At 42.7% G+C, this 17807-nt stretch overlaps 1 protein-coding gene across 4 annotated transcripts in view; it reads right to left on the bottom strand.

The window, feature by feature from the left end:
• The window catches only part of ADCYAP1R1 (ADCYAP receptor type I), a 139900-nt gene that overhangs the window by 78243 nt on the left and 43850 nt on the right, over nucleotides 1-17807 (bottom strand). For 3 of the 4 annotated variants that reach the window (XM_063416872.1, XM_063416850.1, XM_063416856.1), the window contains exon 1: nucleotides 3117-3596. In XM_063416872.1, the coding sequence (XP_063272942.1) occupies nucleotides 3117-3360 (244 nt within the window). In that variant the 5' untranslated portion in view covers nucleotides 3361-3596. Of the gene's footprint in view, nucleotides 1-3116; nucleotides 3597-17807 lie in introns of those variants that run through there. The other variant, XM_063416865.1, reaches the window with a different exon arrangement.

Here is a 17807-nt window from a genome sequence, read left to right as displayed (position 1 = left end):
ATCTGGGCATGAGAGGTGGAGTGGGAGAGAAATGGAGGAACCGTCAGAAACCCCATTTGGTCATTGTTTGTGTTCACTGAACACAGCAAGGGGGTGAAGCAAAGGAGCAGAACTGAATTCTTGCACAGTGTAGGAGCCCAGAAGCTGGTCCTCCTCTCTTGCCACCCAGGGATGGGGCTCCCTGTGCAGAGAATCAGAACCAGTGCAGAAAACAAGGTCTCTACACAACAGCAGAGAACCTGCTCTACCATTGTTTTGCACCACATGGCTGCCTTGGAGGATTCATGAACCTTAACATTTTATAATATTGTTCTAGATGCTGTAGAAATCCAGAATACAGAGACTGCTCATGTCCCTGACCCAGGTTCTGTACCCTCCTTGTGTCACCTGCCATCAAACCTGAATTTCTCTTTTAAGTCACAGTAACCTGACCACATTCACAAGCCCCTACAAACTTCCTATAAGCTCATAACCCCATTTCAGACCTTGCAGCCTCACTGAGGAGAAACATATTCTCAAAAAATTTATATGTTGAATTTGTCTATGGGAATTTTCATGCAGGAATAGTCATAGAGGTAATGGTGTGTTTCTCCTCAGAATAAACAGAATTTTATTCACCAGTCAGGAGGGATTTCTTCCTTCTTTCAGCTGTTTCTGACAAGAAAGGGAGTCATTCCCTATCTTTCTCTTTCTTTGGAAGAAACAAGCTGATAACATTTCTCCACTAACTGCCATCATGGGTAGGTCTTGGTGTTGAATATAAAAAAATTATGTGGGGCAATTTTCATTTTTCCCAAATAAAAAATAGTTTGTGTGCAGCAGGAGAAATTCAAGAGGAATCAACCCCCTGCACTTCTGCATCTTCAGCGAGTTTTGTGGTGAAACATCTTCCAAAAATTCAACCAGTAAGGAGGTGGTAGGATTTTGTTGATATCCCATCCTTTAATGAAAGAGATAAAGGTTTGTTAGGAATGAGGGTGGCAGGATCTGCCTTGAAATAAGCATCATGAAATCATGAAAAGTGAGTCTCGAGGTCAGGACTCGGAGTGAAATGCTGCAGTCCCAGAGGTGACATGAAATTAATTTAAAACATGTCTACAAAAAATTGAAAAAAAAAAATTAAAATACAGGGGGGAAAAAAAGGCCAGCAAGCAGGATCCACAGAATGAAAGGGCTTTCAAACAAGAAATACACCAGAATCCTTCACTGGAAGATTAATCTCTTGGAGGGGATGTGGTGGGTGTTGGTTTGTTTGTTTGTATGTTTGTTGTTGTTGTTGTTGTCATTGTTGTTTTGGGGTTTGTGGAGTTTTTTTTGGTTTTTTGTTTGGTTGGTTTGGGTTTTTTTTTGTTTGGTTTGGTTTGTTTGGGGGTTTTTTTGGTTTTTTGGGTTTTGTTTTGGGGTTTGTTTTGGTTTTTTTTTGTTTTTTGTTTTTTGTTTGTTTGTTTTGGGTTTTTTTTTGTTTGTTTGTTTGTTTTGGTTGTTTTGTTTTGTTTTGTTTTGTTGGTTTTTGGTTTTTGTTTTTTACTCTAAGCCACATCAGCAGTGAAACCCCTTGCCACAGGATGTGGGGAACAACTAAAAGATGCTCAATGAGCCTGGGAAATACTTCCCAGTGATTCAGCCTGCAAATCCAGGGGGAGCAGAGCAGGGAGCAGCTGGGTTCTGCTCCGAGTGAGAGCCTGGAAGGATCCAGCCCCTTCCTGCCTGAGTGGGTGACATAATTTCATCACTCTGAGATGCAAAAGCCTTTCCAATGGCTCTGGGCTTCCTCTGAGCTGTGTCCTTCCCATTTGGAACAGGCATGGAAGGAGCTGAGTGTGAACAGCCCCCAGCTGTCAGGGTTATTCTGGATTTGGGTGATAAAGAAATAAAAGCTGGCTGCTGAAATGGTCTCTTCTCAGCTGGGGAGTTCTCTGAATTCCTGAATCCAAACAATAGCCATTGCATAAGCATAAGAAATACATCTCATGATCAGCTCCTGGCATCATTCTGGGCGTAGGAGACAAAAACTAGACTTTTCCCCCTTTTTTTCCTTGCTCGTACCACTTCTGGAACAGGGAAAAATTGGGAAGCTCTTCAGTAAAGCACTAAGAGGGTCTCAAAAACACACCCCTGGGGGAGAAATGAAGTGCCCAAAGTGCCCTGAGCTTTCCCCACTTCCACCACACCCCACAGTTCATCTGCTCAGAGCTGGGCAGCAGAACAGAAATGAATTTATGCATGGGAGGAACAGCAGGACCCTGATGGAAACCCTCCTCTCTGATGGAAACACTCCCAGCAGCCAAAGTGCAGGAATGAGTTGCTTTAGAGGACACTGGTAACACAGATACCTGCGCTCTGCCCTCCTTTGCTCTGCACTAAAATGTGCTGCAAGAAAAAGGGGAGACAAACCTCCCCTCCTTTATCACACACAATGTGATTTATCAGCTTTTCTCCCCGGTTTTATCAATTCCAGTCACAGCAGAAGCAGTTTGGACAGGACTCAGTAAATGGACCCTGATTTCCAATTAGTTTCTTTGTCATTCTTTGCCCTTCTCTCCTTGTTGCTGGCCACAGGCAGCTCCTGCTGCAGTCAGGAGGAAATAAGACAGGATATTAAACTATAAATTTCTTTGCTCGCTGCCTCAGTTTCTTATCTCAGCAACAGCACAAGTATCCTCCATCAAGATTAGAGACAGCACCACGTTCATCCCTGCAAAGGGCTTCACACCATGTGAGAGATTCACAAATTATTACTGAGATGAGGAAGGAAAACGAGCTGCTCCAGAGCAGCACTTTGTGTCACATCCTGTCCCCAAAGCTGCTGTCATCCAGGCAAAAATCATCCAGGCATCCTTGCTTTTTAATTCTCTCTTTTTTTTTTTTTTTTAATTAGTTTTGCAGACATATTGTAACTCCATCACCTAAAGAAACAAATTCCTGACCTCTGATAATAGCCAGGAATGGTTCTTATGCACCCACAGCGATTGAACTTTTATTTCCCCAAGCTCTTTCAGCTCCTCTTACCAGGAAGGCTTTGCTTTAACAGCACTGAAAACCCCTCCAGGCATCACAGGAAATGGTGAAAAAATCACTTTAAATTGTCAGCTCAGTGTGCAGGACCTGCAACTCACCTGGGGAAGAGTCATTGAGAGGGTTCAGGGCCGTCGCCCTCCGGATCTTCTCCAGACAAGTCTCTTGCTCCTTTTTAATGATGCAGTTGGAATGGGTTGCTGCAACCTGAATCATGGGGGAAAATGGAAAAAACAAAGTTACAAAAATAAAATAGCTGGTGACGTGATCAGGAAACTTCAGTAAGTTTTGAGATCCCATTATAAAGAAAAAAAAAAAAGAAAAAGGAAGAAAGAAAAATGTCATTTAAAGTTGAGAACAAACTGTAACAAACTTCATTTTCTTTACTTTTTTTCTTCTTTACTTTTACTCCTCTTTTTTCTTCTAGCAGGTCTAAGGCCGAATTAAATAATTAAAATTCTCATAAATTATTTGGGGGTTTTATATTTTTCTCCCCGTCAAAATGTGATTTGTAATATGTTTGTTTTATTTTATTGAATTCCTTCTTCACATAAAGCTGAACAAGGATATCTTTAAATACAGAAATAATTTAAAGAAGAATTAGAAATAAATTTAGGCTTGATCTTCCACTGGTTTCTTATGAGTCTCTGCACAATTCATTAAAATCTGTCTGGAATCTAAACCAAAATAAAACCTGTTTCTCTTATTCTGTCACCCTGTTCATTCCTCAGTGTTACCTTTATTTATTTCCAGAGAGTTCAAGGCAAATTCTTTTGCCAAATATAATAAAATGTCAAATAAACCAGGCTGACTTGATCCAAATATTTTCTTTCTTTTTTTTCTATCTTTAACCCTCTAGTACAGCCCACTACAAGAAAAAAAAGTAAAGGGGGAAAAAAGAAGGGAACAAAGAATTTAGTTTTAAAAAATGTATAAGAGGAACACCGCAGCCAACCTAATCCAGACAATCCCAAAGCAGCAACAAAATCAGGATGTGACCCATTTCTGGAAATCAATACAGGATTTCATCCCCATAGCATACAGAGGCCAGGGAACATCAATTCAAGGAGAATGAAAGTTCAGATTTCATGAGATCACTTTAGGGGGGCACAGCTGAGGTTCAAATCCCACCCATGAAAATCAGTGCCCTGCCTGAAGGTGGTTCACTGGAGCAATTCTGTTATTTTATTTCCCATCCCATTTCCTTCACTCTTGACAGTGGAAATCACAGAGGAAGTGCTGTGTGACCTTTTTCCCTTTATCTGCTAAGTAGGGACAAGCACACAGGGAAAGAAATCCCCAAATTTAATCAGCTCTGGGTTATTCTGGAGCCCCATCTCTTTCAGTTCAACCTTTCTTCCCTCACATCCCAGGGAAGGGAGTGAACACTTTGGATCAGGGATGCACCAATCACCAAAACCTCAGAGCAAACCCCAAGGCAGGTGAAATCCTTTCAGCAGGTAAAACAGCTTAGAGAAAAGAGGGAGAGAAACTTCTACACAGGCAGGCAGTGACAGGACCAGGAGGAATGGCTTTAAGGGAAAAGAGGGGAGATTCAGATCAAGACTTAGGAAGAAATTGTTCCCTGAGAGGGTGGGGGGACCCTGGCACAGGTTCCCAGAGAAGCTGTGGCTGCTCCTGGATCCCTGGGAGTGTCCAAGGCAAGGCTGGAGCAGCCTGGAACAGTGGAATTTGTCTCTGCCCATGGCAGGGGATGGGATGAAATTTATCTGTGAAGCCCTTTCTAACCCAGACCATTCCTGAGCCTGTAACAATCCAGTCTGGTGGTGCTTGTGTTGTGCTTTGTTTGTGTGATGATGCTCTGAACCATCTGCACACTCGTTTTTGGGTTTTTTTTGTAAATGTTAAAAGCCATCACTGCTATTTCAAGGACAGAGAGGGTTTCCTGATGAACTCTCCTGGAAAGCTCTCCTCACCATTTGCAGGAACTCATACTGCTGCACAGTTTCAGCATCTCCAAGATCCCAGTAATAAATTCCAGCTATTTTCCCCCAGGGGACACACCAGGCACAACCATATTAGATTTGTTTGTCTTGAAAACAAACACAGTTCTGTTTTAAGGGCTCGCAAGTGCCTGGAAAAGATAAATTGTCACAGATCTCCAGGATCTCCCAAGAACATAAGAGCTTCTGCTACATCATCCCCTAAGCATCCCCAAAGATAGAGAAAATTGCATTGGCTGACATTCAAGTTCTTGGAATATATTTTAAAAAGATAAAAGGGAAATAGCAAGAAAAGCAGAGTTCTGCTGTTAGTGCAGGCTCACTCTCCACAGTTGCCCAGGTCTGAGAGGAGTGTCCAGGGGTTGCCTCAATACACAAATGTGGCAGTTTCTATACAGATTATTATCAGCTATAGATTAGAAAAGCTGTCATTCAGTAATAAGATTGTCCTTATCATTATTATTGGTAATAGTAATAGTAATAATATTAATATTAATGATGTATTGTCTGTGCAAGCAGGGTGTGACTAAATAAAAGGAAATATTTCTTCACACGCTTACTGTTAATTTGCAGAACATTTCAGCTTGAAATTGTGGATGTTAAATGCCACACATAGATGCACATATTTATCCAAAGTCCATCAAACGATGGAGGTTAGTGAGACATTAGGACAGGCTATTCCAGGCTGCCCCTGGATCCCTGGAAGTGTCCAAGGCCAGGCTGGACAGGGCTTGGAGCACCCTGGGATGATGGAAGGTGCCCCTGCCCATGGCAGGGGGTGAAGTTGGATGAGTTTTAAGGCCCCTTCCAATCCAAACCATTCTATGATTCTATCCTAGAATATTAATAAACCCACCATGCCCCTGTCCTCAGAGCATTTGATAAGAAAATTTAGATTCAATCTACACTGAAAAGACAAAAAGGTGTGATTTATCCTTAGTTTTTCTGGCATCTTCTTTGTTAGAGGTGTATCAAAGCCAGGACTTGATTGATTGTAAAGAAAGCCAAATGTTAAAAGCTCAGACTTTACTGTTCTCCTTGCAGACTGCCACATCTACTCAGAAGTCTCTGACTAAACTGGTTGAATTTAGTAAACTCTGTCCCAGTAAGTCTGGCTTAGGAGGCTCAGGTGTGGACAGAGAGAGCACCAGAGCCTCGTGCTTCACCTGGCCCTGCAGCTTTCCTCAAGCTTTCACTGCTGACACCATATTCTGATGGCTTCCCATCACCATCTTTGTGCCATTTTGCAGCACGTCATCAGCATATTTAAAGAAAAAAAAATAATTTTGGGGAACATGGAAAATGAAACAGAAAGCAAAGACGAGGCAGAATCAACCTGAGTGTCAGAGGAGCTGCCTGTCATCCCTGCTGACAAGAAATTCCATATCTGGGAAAATCAAAAAGGCTTGAATTGTTAATAACAAAAGGTTTGTCTGTTGAATGCAGAGAAGCTTTAACGTTATCACATTTTCCTGAAAGGATCCAGGGCTTTGATGTTTCTCCATCGACCATGGAGTGGTGGAGCCTTTAATCTGCCAAGTCAGGCTTCAACAGCCCAAGGCAGGGCCCAATTCCAATGGCAGTGGAGGCTGGAACTCCAGCCTGGTGATCCCATTTCTTTTCCCTCGAGGACATTTGCAATTTCCTGTGCTCAGCAGAGACACTCTGGTTTCAGTTTCCCAGAAGAGATCAGTGATATGTGCAGTTAAAGAGTGTTTTGACACATACTGGGAAAAAATCAAGAATCCAAGTCGATAGTGCATGAAATTCACAGGTCTTGGAAAAATTTATTACTCTCAATGAGGTGAAAGATTCTGACTCACATCAGTTTAGAAAATGTGTATATTCATTTAGATACAAAGACAGCAAAAGGCAGTCAATATCTGTTTGGTTCTGAGAGAACACAAGGAGCTGGCAGGACACTACAGAGGTACAACAAATTCAGAGCTTTCATTTTCCTTATGTGGTTTTCATTAAGGTGGCCACCATAAATATAAATTGGTATGCGCTTTGTGCAAATTCCAGTGCTTAACTCTTTTCTCTTTCCTTGAAATTATGGTAAAATTAATAACAATCATGTTATATAGTTTATATATTATATAACACTTATATAATTACAATATTTACAATTTATGTATTTACAATAAATTTACTATATGTAACTATGTTTTTCATATATATTTATATAATATGAATTTAGTTCATATAATTATATATACACACCAGCCATGCAGATGAGTCCAGCCCAAAACTGAACTGTCTTTGACCACAGTTATTCAAAAATCACCATTTTGCTCATTTTGTTCTCAGTATGAATATTCACAGCTGCTATCAAACTTGATTTCTCTCCATGAGTTTACTCAGTGGACCTGCAGAAGTGAGATGGCCCCAGCATTCCTGAGAACCTCCAGGATCAGAAAATCTGCTTTGAAGTCTTAGTAATGATGTGATGGTGAGATGGGAATTCACTTGACATTTCCATAAAGACCAGATCAAATATGGCAATTCAGTACCACTGGCTGCTCTTCCCTCTTTTGCATTTTTGTGTTAAGTCTGTAAAGTCTTTGGGGTTTTTTTTTCCCTTTTTTATTTTTTTTTCTTTTAAATGAATGGGAACATTTCTACTCCTTTCAGGATAAGCCATATCAGGCACTGTGACAATGAAAGGGGTAAAGAATGACAGATAAGAATCAACAACAACAGTGACAGCAAATCTTCATTAAATCCTTCATGGCCATGGTTTTACATCCACACAAAGATGAATTAGAGTGTGATTCAACTTTTGCCTAAGTGTTGTTTCTAAAATAAAGCAAGAAAGGAGTTTAATCCACAAGGTAGATGAGATCACTCACTTCAAGCTGAATTACACACATTTTACTAATTCTATCATGACTTCCAGTATTGAAAAGTTAGCTTCAAAAATGATAAATTGTTCTGTGAGCATTGCCAAAAGAGGCTCACTTTGTCATGGAAACAACACTGTCGAGTCCCTGTTCTCACCAAGCAATGATTCAACTGGTCACACCAGGGCCAAGACTCGCAAAATCAAAATGCTGCATTAAAATTAGAGGGCTTTGGGAACGAGCTCTGATTATCTGGATTTATTTTTTTTTTCCCAGAACTGATTTGCATCATTGCTGGGCCCCACAACACTGGCTTGGCAGTGCAACAAGTTGTTGTCCCCAGAAAGGTCTGATGTTTGTCACTTGATTGTGTTTTTTGCCTTCCTGTGTAAATGGCATCCAAACCGTGGCTGTGATTCCAAAACGCTTCCCACTGAGTGAAAGGGCAAAGCCATTGGGAACTCGTTCAAGCCCAGCCACACTGGTACAGTCTGCAGCAGAGTTTGGACACCATGCTTTAAACAAATCATGCAAGGAAAAAGAAAATACCCACTGTTTTTATCTTCTTTTTGCCAGGGTCGGAATTAAATGTGCGAGACTGTGTTTCGTGTTCGGACTCAGATGTTTATTAGTTCTTGTCTATGTTGCAGTCTCACAAACTGTGAGTTCTACAGCACTTCAAGCTAACAAAGCAAAAAATGGCCCCTGTCTCTCTCTCTACAAGGCCCTTTAAGAATAAATTGTCCAATTATGAAGTGACACCTCAATTATTTTTACTTTTAACCCAATACCCAACCACCCCTGGCCTGCAATGTGGATTTTTCTACCCAATTACAAAACTCCACCCAGAGCCGTGGAGAAGAAGGTGAAAAAGCAGGACTGGCCTCTGCCCTGAACCCTCCCCCTTGCTTTATATCCATTCCTGTATCCTAAACCCTCAAACTCTGAGTTTCCCACCCTGTGATGTCACACACTGCTACCCAAACTCCACACCCACAATCCCAGCGCTGTCACTCCATTTTGGGAGCCTTTTCCAAGCCTCAGGTCAGTGCAGGGTTTGCCTGGGATCAGTGCCTGGCAGCACAGAAAGGCACTGAAATTCTCAGTGCCCAGGGTTCAGCTAACCCACCAGCAGAACACGCTGCCAGGAAAAAGCATTGATCCCTTTCCAAGTGGCAAATTTAAGATTTGGGTACCTTCTAGCACTCCTGGCTCCTGGAGAGATGCACATCCCACTGCAGATTTGAAAATAGCAGCAGCACAATCAACAGTTCCCTTCTCTCAGTGGATGCCTTCTGAAGTGAATGCTGGACAAAAGATGTGTTACACAACATGGGGTAAAACTATTTTTGAGTTTGTCTGACCTGGCTTTTTGTAGTATCATGGAATTATGGGATGGCTTAGATTGGAAGGGACTTCAGAGATTTTTTTTTTCCAATTTTCCTGCCGCAGACAGCGGCACCTTCCACTATCCCAGGCTGATCCAAGCCCTGTCCAAGCTGGCCTTGGGCACTTCCAGGGATCCAGGGGCACCCACAGCTCCTCTGGGCACCCTGTGCCAGGGCCTCCCCACCCTCAAAGGGAAGAATTCCTTACCAATATCCAATCTAAACTTGCTCTCTTCCACTTTGAAGCCATTTCCCTTTGTCCCGTCCCTACACTCACTGGTAAATAACTTCTCTGTATCTTTTTTGCAAGCTCCCTTTTCTTGGAAATCAATTGTAAATCCCCTCTTTGAGCCTTGTGAAGCATTCCCAGGATGACTGAGGTCTTCCATGGGATGTGTCATTTTGGATTAAACCAACATTGCTTTTTTACCCCATCTCTAACAGCAGGTGATGCTTCTCAAAGCCTTGTACTGGCAGCATGAACCACTCACTGGAAAAGTGATTAAAAAACCTGCTAGACATAATGTGTTTGAAATGAAACTAAGGGTTTAATAGCCCTTCTGATTGCTGATTTTATATTTCATAAAAGTTGCTTTCTCCAGCATTTTCTGAGAATTTCTTCTCCAAAGAAGCAATTTTGAAGTACAATTCTGAAGTACAATTCCCAAAAGCACAGTTTGGATCTTTCCTTCATTCCTCAGAGGTCAACATTGGAATGAAAAGCTGATGACTTGCTACCAGCATTGCAATTCCCATTTACTTTTCAAATGGCTCAAAAGAAAGAGAATTTTGGTGTTCAAATGAGGGTCCACTCCCCTACAAACTTTAAGGGAAAGCTCTCATCGCTTTGAGAGCTTTTAGCACAGAGCAGAATTGGGTTGCATGGCCTCACTGCAGGATTTCAGGGGTGCAGGGCTTGCAGGTATCACTGACAATTCTTTCCAAGGACAATTTCCAGCTCCTGACACAGCCTGTGACGTGGCAGAGCTGCTGGCAAGAGAGCAGCCCAGTGTGGATCCAGGGTTTGGCCAAGTCCCTGTCACAGCAAGAGATTTCCTGGATGGGGGGTCACAGGCAAATCACAGAGATCTAAATTGCTGGAATTTGTGATTGACAAAGGAGGAAAAATAATGAGTGTTCTTTTTCCTCTGTGGTCCTACTACTCCAGCCCCAGGCAACCATTTCAGATTTAGCACAGAAGATCAGATTAATCAATTAATAAAAATGACTGGAGTGGAAGTTGGAGGGTGGGATCTGTGTTTTTTAACATATCATGCCTGGCTGAGAAATGTGGGAAATGAATTTGTAGATAGAGAAGGGAGGATTTGTATCTATATAAATCTGGGATGAGATGTTCAGATTCAGCTGAACACCTGAAATGAGGAAGCTGGAATAGAAACAATTTAATTTCTGAGCAATCTGGGGCACGCTGTTCACATAATCTGAGGAGCTGCAGATCCAGAGGAGTAAACCTGTAGGTGACACGGATGTTGATTTTTCAGCTCTCAGATTTTCTCTGTTAGATCAATCTGCTGTCTAGGCAAAACTACTGGTTACTCTGAACCCTGAAATTTCATCATAAACTCTGAATAAGGAGTTCCAGATGATGCTTAAGAAGGTTCTGGACATAATTTTTACAGCTGTATTTTCTGTCAGCAGCAGCAACAGACAGAGAGGCATCTTCTCCTCTCCTATTTTTTTCCAGAGGATTTTCAGGAAAAGCAAAACTTTTTCACTCTTTAGGCAGCACTGGCAATACAGGAATGTCCTGTTTAAAGCAGAGTCTGCATCAGCTGCCAGAGCAACCCAAAATCAACAGGATGTAAAAGATAAACTAGAGCTTTACCCTTCTTTTCCTGGTCTACACATTTTATGTTTAAAGCTTCATTCTCTCCTGTTCTTTGCCTTCACCCAGACATCCCTGTCTCTGGTGGCTTTCTCTGAAGGATGTCAACCACCACATGTGTCTTCCAGGGAGAACCATGGATAATTCAGGATGGAAGGGACCTCCAGAAAATCCAGCTCACCCTTGCACTGGAAGCTGCAGTGGAATTGGTTAAGGCTTCCCAGGGCTTCCTCCACCTGGGTTTTGGAAAACTCTGAGAATGGAGAGTGCACACCCTTGGTGGAACTTACTCCAGCACTCACTTTTCTCAGAGTTAAAAAGGATTCTGTCCAGGTTACAGGTTGCACCAATATTCTGAGTGTTTTGACATGTCCTAGGAAGAAATCAAGAATCCAAGTTGATAGAGCATGAAATTCACAGGTCTTGGAAAAATTTATTACTCTCAATGAGGTGAAAGATTCTGACTCACAGCAGTTTAGAAAACGTGTATATTCATTTAGATACAAAGACAGCAAAAGGCAGTCAGTCTCTGTTTGGTTCTGGGAGAACACTGCAGGACACTGCAGAGGTACAACAAATTCAGAGCTTTCATTCTCCTGCCACACATCACGATGAGAACCCTGGCTCTTTCCTCCTGATGGTCTCCTCATAAATACCACCAGGCTGCTACAGGGTTGCCCCCTAATTTTCTCTCCTTCCACCGGGCAAAAAAAGCCAAATTTCCTCATCCTCTCCTCACAGGCAATCTCAGTGTCCCTCCTTTGAACTTGCTACAGTTGACTGAGATATTTTATGCATTGAGGAGCCTAAAATTTGATTTAATATTCCAGAAGTAGTAGATTTAGATGAGCTATTAGGAAGAAATTCTCTCCTGTGAGGGTGGTGAGGCCCTGGCACAGGGTGCCCAGAGCAGCTGGAATCCCTGGATCCCTGGAAGTGCCCAAGGCCAGGCTGGATGGGGCTTGGAGCACCCTGGGATGGTGGAAGGTGTCCCTGCCCAGGACAGGGGGTGGAACTGGATGATCTTTATTCTGTGATTCTATGATGCTCTAAGTGATCCATCAAGTGCTGAGTACATGGGGATAAACATTTCCTGGACTCTACTGCCTTTGCTCTTAATCCAGCCCAGGGCACTGTTGGATCTCTCTGCTTTCCTCAGGACCCGTGCAGAGTGTGCAGAGCCAAGGCTCCCAAAAATCCCTGGATGGTTTTTTACACTGCAAAGAGCTCCTGGGGACTCTCCCTGAGGGGATCTGTGCTAACATCAGGCCCCTCTCACTGGGGACTTTGGGACACAGAGAAGCTCCCAGGAGTTCTGCAGCTGTCATGCCCTGGATGCCACTCTGCAAAGCAAGCTCCTGCCATTACTTGTTGTTATTTGCCCATTTATACTTCATTACCTCTAAACAAAACCCCAAAGACAAAAGGTCCCCGGCAGGAGATTTGTTTTGTAGAGGCTCCCAGCAAGCTCAGTGGAGCCCATCTGAGTCACACTTGGAACAGGAAAGTGCTCATCATCCTGCACAAACACTGCTACACATACCCTGCCCAGGGGGGCAAGCTTTAATTAATCTGCTAATTAAATTAAAGCTATTTTCCCTCTGCTAGCACACACGTGCTCTCCTCCCTGCAGGCAGCTCCAGTCAATGCCTCCTGCAGCAGCTCTTGCTCCAACACTCCCCAAAGGGGCTGGGGAATGGGGGGACCACTGGAGAAGGGAGGCAAAGAGCTCATTACAGCAGGGGTGCTGTAGTTGGGAGTGCTCGAGCTTATTCTCAGTTTCCCTCCTTCTCCTTTCAGTGCTCAGAGGTGTTGGGTATTGTGCTGAAGTGGAGGATGAAAAACAAATCATCTCTCAGCTGAAAGGAGCCCACCAGGATCCCAAAGGAATCAAATCTTTGTACAAAAGGCTGTGCTCAGAGTGGTTTTCTCAGCAAGCCTTTCTTTCTCCTTGTTTCTGGGAGGTTTCATCACTATTTTGCTGCAAAAACTCGAGGAAGGGAATAAAGTTCACATTACTGAAGAAAAGAAGGGAGCAGAGTGAATGGGGTCTCAGAGCAGAGCGTGGAGCTCAGCTAAAGGGATCAGAAAGGAAAAGATGGAGCAGCCACAGCTTCTCTGGGCAACCTGTGCCAGGGCCTCCCCACCCTCCCAGGGAAGAATTCCTTCCCAATATCCCATCAAAACCTGTTTGAAGCCATTCCCCTTTGTTCTATCACGACATGCCCTTGTCAGAAGTCTCTTTCCAGCTCTCTTAGAGGCCCCGTGAGGTGGCATTCAAGTGATCCAGTTTAGGGGTAAGGAAAATTTTTACTTGGAGTTTTAAAAGGTGATGGGATCTCTGCCATGGGGAAAAACAAAAACAAAACCAGAAAACCGAAACCAAAGCCAAAACCAAAAACCATAAACAAAAAAACCCAAAACCAAACCCCAAAACCAAAAACACAAATCCAAAAACACAAAATCAAAATGAAAAAGAAAAATAGAAGAAGAAGAAGAAGAAAAAGAAAAAGAAGAAGAAGAAAAAGAAAAAGAAAAAGAAAAAGAAAAAGAAAAAGAAAAAGAAAAAGAAAAAGAAAAAGAAAAAGAAAAAGAAAAAGAAAAAGAAAAAGAAAAAGAAAGAGAAAGAGAAAGAGAAAGAGAAAGAGAAAGAGAAAGAGAAAGAGAAAGAGAAAGAGAAAGAGAAAAAGAAAAAGAAAAAGAAAAAGAAAAAGAAAAAGAAAAAGAAAAAGAAAAAGAGAAAAAGAAAGAGAAAAAGAGAAAAAGAAAAAGAAAAAGAAAAAGAAAAAGAAAAAGAAAAAGAAAAAGAAAAAGAAAAAGAAAAAGAAAAAGAAAAAGAAAAAGAAAAAGAAAAAGAAAAAGAAAAAGAAAAAGAAAAAGAAAAAGAAAAAGAGAAAAACAAAACCAAAAACACCCCCAAAAAAACCAAAACCAAAAACCAAACCAAACCAAAAAAAAGCCAAACAAACACACAAAAAAACCCCTAAAAGCAGAAGAATAAACAAAAACAAAAACAGAAAAAAAAGAAAAAAATAAGGAAGAAGAAAAGTGGAGCTATATTAACCAATTCCTGTAGGATGACAAAAGATATTAAAAACAACTGAATTTTCCACAAAATATAGAATTCCAAATTCCTCCCCTCTAATGTTATTCCCCACCAGGATCCCTCAGTCTGGGTTTATACCACAGACAATGTCACCAACGCCACTTTTGTTAGGTGACCTAGCAGAGCAGAGCTCCTGCTTTTAGGACTGTCTGCTATTGAGGGGCACCTTATCTGTGTATTTGGGGCTGTCTCAGTGCTGAGCAGCTGAGGAGCATCAGGAGACACCTCCCTCACAGCCAGCCAATGCTTTGGACACTTGGCTTTGATCAGCACTCCTGGCTGTTATCAGGGTGAAAAAAAATAAGAGAGGGAGACCTGCAGTGTCAGTGTTTGTCTCGTGCTGGAGACAGAAATGGGATCCCAAGGTGACTTGAGTGGCTGCACTGGTGAATCCCATCCCCATCCTCCTTGGAAATTCTGATTTGTGCCCCATCCTTGCACCTTTACACCCCAGAGTGTACAGGCCAGCAGGAATAGTGGGCACGTGGTTGGTCACCAGCATTTAAATATCTGGAGACAGCCCCTGAACAGAAACATTTCATTGCAATTCTCAGGAAACAAAATCTCTGATGGAGCAGAGCAGCATCCTGACAGTGAATATCCAAGCTCTGGGCAGAGAAATCCCTGCCAGAGGAGTGATCAGTTCCACCAACACAATTCCCCCCAGCCATGCAGCAGAAGGGATTTGGTGTGTTTGTAATTCATTGGTGTTTAACCACATGCAGCATTTCTGTCTTGGGCATCTGGAAGCTTAAAAATAACAATTTAATGTCATTTAATGATGCCCTGGATAACACTGAGTGTAGGGAGACACATTACCTGTTTTATAGTATCTGTCTCGTTAAATGTTTTAATTTCTCCATTGATGCATATTAACAAATGGTGACTTTCAGTGGGGGATTTGGCCTTTGTCTTTAACCCTATAACCTATATTATAGTCATACTATTTATATTTAATGTATATTATATTTTCAGACCCTGAAAACGTGCAGCTCTGAATTAGGACCATGCCTCATGATCTGGATGCAGCACAAATGTGCCCCTCTCAAGGACATGCAGTGAAGAGGTGATGAAAAATTACTTTGAACCTCAATTCCCCATCCCTGATGTTTCAAAGGAACAATAAAACCACAAAATTCTTTTAGAGATGCCATAAAAGACAGGCCCAGACTCACAGTCAGCAGGGACCTGTGTATTAGCCACAATAAAACCAAAATAAGCAGTAATTAATTACTGGCATTTTCACAGGAGCTCGAGAGCCAGGGAAGCACAATCACACCCAGCTCCTTTCTTCAATCACAAGGGCTGAACCCCAGAACAGCTCAGACAAGGTGTGACAATTAGAGGGCTTTTCTTTTTACACATCATGAAACATTCAGACACATCCACCCCAATCCATTTCCTGAGGAGTTGAGAGCAGCAGATTCAGGAGGAGAGAAGAGATGGAACAGCAAATGACCAGAAAGAAAAAAAAAAATGAAACCTCTGCTCCACACCACAGCCTGGGCAGAATATCCAGAAATGTTTCCTACTAACAGGTGGAGCCTTTCTATACCCTGGAAAATCTTCCCTGGCTGAAACTGACCCTGAACATTCCTGATTTTTTTTTCCCACATTGCCATGGGATGGAATCCCCAAAAGTTGATGTTTTGGAAGTGTAACCTACTGTGCAAAAACTTGGACAAGCGTGGAACAACATATTTGAGAGCAGTTCTTGCTGCAGGTGTGTTACACATCCAGCTCACTCTTTCTTTCCAAATTTTTTCCTATTTTTTTCCCTTTTCCTAACATTTTATGTGTTAATATCATTATTTACCACTGCTGGATCAAGAATACTCTGCCATTATAAACTGTCACTCAAAGTTCTTACGAACCATGGTGTGAAAATGCAACTTATTACTTAATCCTGCAAAAAGTGCATGTCTTACATGTGGGATTCCTTATCTGAATGCTTTATTTCACATGGCATCAGCACAGGAGCATAAAATGTGTGCAAAAATGAATTTATCACACATGCACTGCTCATGAGGCCTCCTTGGAAAACCCTACAAGTAACCACATGACATTTCCTGAGCTGGATCTCTAGGAGGTTCCAAAAAGTTCAGAAATGTCTTACGAAGCAGCACTGCAGAATTACTAGAAACCAAATTAACCAAACAAGCCCCAGTGCCAGATTGCACTCCCTCCCTCAAATCCCTGCTTTACTCTCACATCACTGCAGGGTAGGGTTTGATTTAAGGAGGGACAACGTGCAGGGACAGAGATGCTCTCATGGCACCAAGAGATCTCCCCCTTAAAAGGTGACTTCATTCCAAACAGAGCAGCAGGGCTTGGCTGCCTGTCAGGTCCTGACAGATCAGCCACAGGTCTCGCTGTCACAGCCCTGCCATGACCCAGATTCTGCTCCAGCATCTCCTGCCTTTTGTGCCACACAGAAACCTCCTCGGGAGAGGGATCCGTGACCAAACAGGGGATGGATTTTATTAACCTGGCAGCACAAGTCCCCTTGCTCTCAGCTCCTGCAAGGTACAGCAGTTAATCTGCATTTAATAAAAAGTCAATAAAAAGAGTTTTTTGGAGTGTTGGCAGGCACAGGGGTGTTGTTGATGCAGAACTGGTGGCACAGGGGTTCCTCCCCAGGGCAGCAGAAGCCTCAGCTGTGCTGTTTGCAGTGTGCAGCCTCTGAGAATCAATTCTGCATATTTAGACAAGAGGCAATTTTTCAAGAAAGGGAAAAAAAAAAAGGGCTTTAGAGCCAAAGCATAAATGGTTGCAGCTCTACATGACAGATAAGAAGTGCTGGCTGATATATTCAAGCATCTCCTCCTAAATTTAATGTGCTGAAGGAGAAGAAATGTCAATAATCTGGCACCCTGGAGAAGGAGGTGAGAGTTCTGCTGGGGTTGTTGTGCATGCCATACAAATGGGGTCCCTGACTGGACTAAGAGCCCAATCTTATGGATTTGAGCTTGAAAATTCTGGATCCTACCTCATCTGTGACATGGAATCACAGAATGTCCTCACTTGGAAGGGACTCACAAGGACCACTGAGTCCTGGCCCTGCACAGGACACCCCAAAAATCCCAGCAGGTGAGAGAATTGTCCAAATTCTCCCTGGAATTCCCAATTCCTTGAGCTCTGTTGGTGCCACAACCACTTCCCTGAGAAACCTGTTCCTGACCAACCTCTGGGGGGAAGGAGCTTTTCCTGATATCCAACCACACCATTCCCTCACTGACCCTGGTTCTGGAATCCTAAGCCATCCTTGATTCCCACAGGAGGAGTCTTGACCTGTCACCCACCCCAGCAGCACGAGCCAAATGTTGCCTCTCTCCCAGTGTGTGAGAGCCACACAAGAAGAGCAGCCCAAGCTCAGAAAACCTTCCCTGCCCAGCAGGACAGCCACGAGTTTGTACCTGTGTCTTGTTCTTAGTAAGCCAAAACCTCAGAAAAGGTTCTTGCTCAGGTTCTGCTGGATTTCCCCACATAAATGCCTGCCCAGGACCTGAAGTGCCAGAATTTTCCATTTATTCACCTTGAACAGCTTCATCTTCACCTCCCTGCTCATATCCAGGTGCCAATTTCTCTTCTGACGATGAATTTCCAGTAACAGAAAGAAAACTCAGACCCACCATGGACATTAAT

This window comes from Prinia subflava, chromosome 1 (assembly GCF_021018805.1).
Source record: "Prinia subflava isolate CZ2003 ecotype Zambia chromosome 1, Cam_Psub_1.2, whole genome shotgun sequence".
Taxonomy (NCBI): domain Eukaryota; kingdom Metazoa; phylum Chordata; class Aves; order Passeriformes; family Cisticolidae; genus Prinia; species Prinia subflava.
The sequence above is the reverse complement of the archived record's forward strand: the minus strand, read 5'-3'. Positions and strand labels throughout refer to the sequence as shown.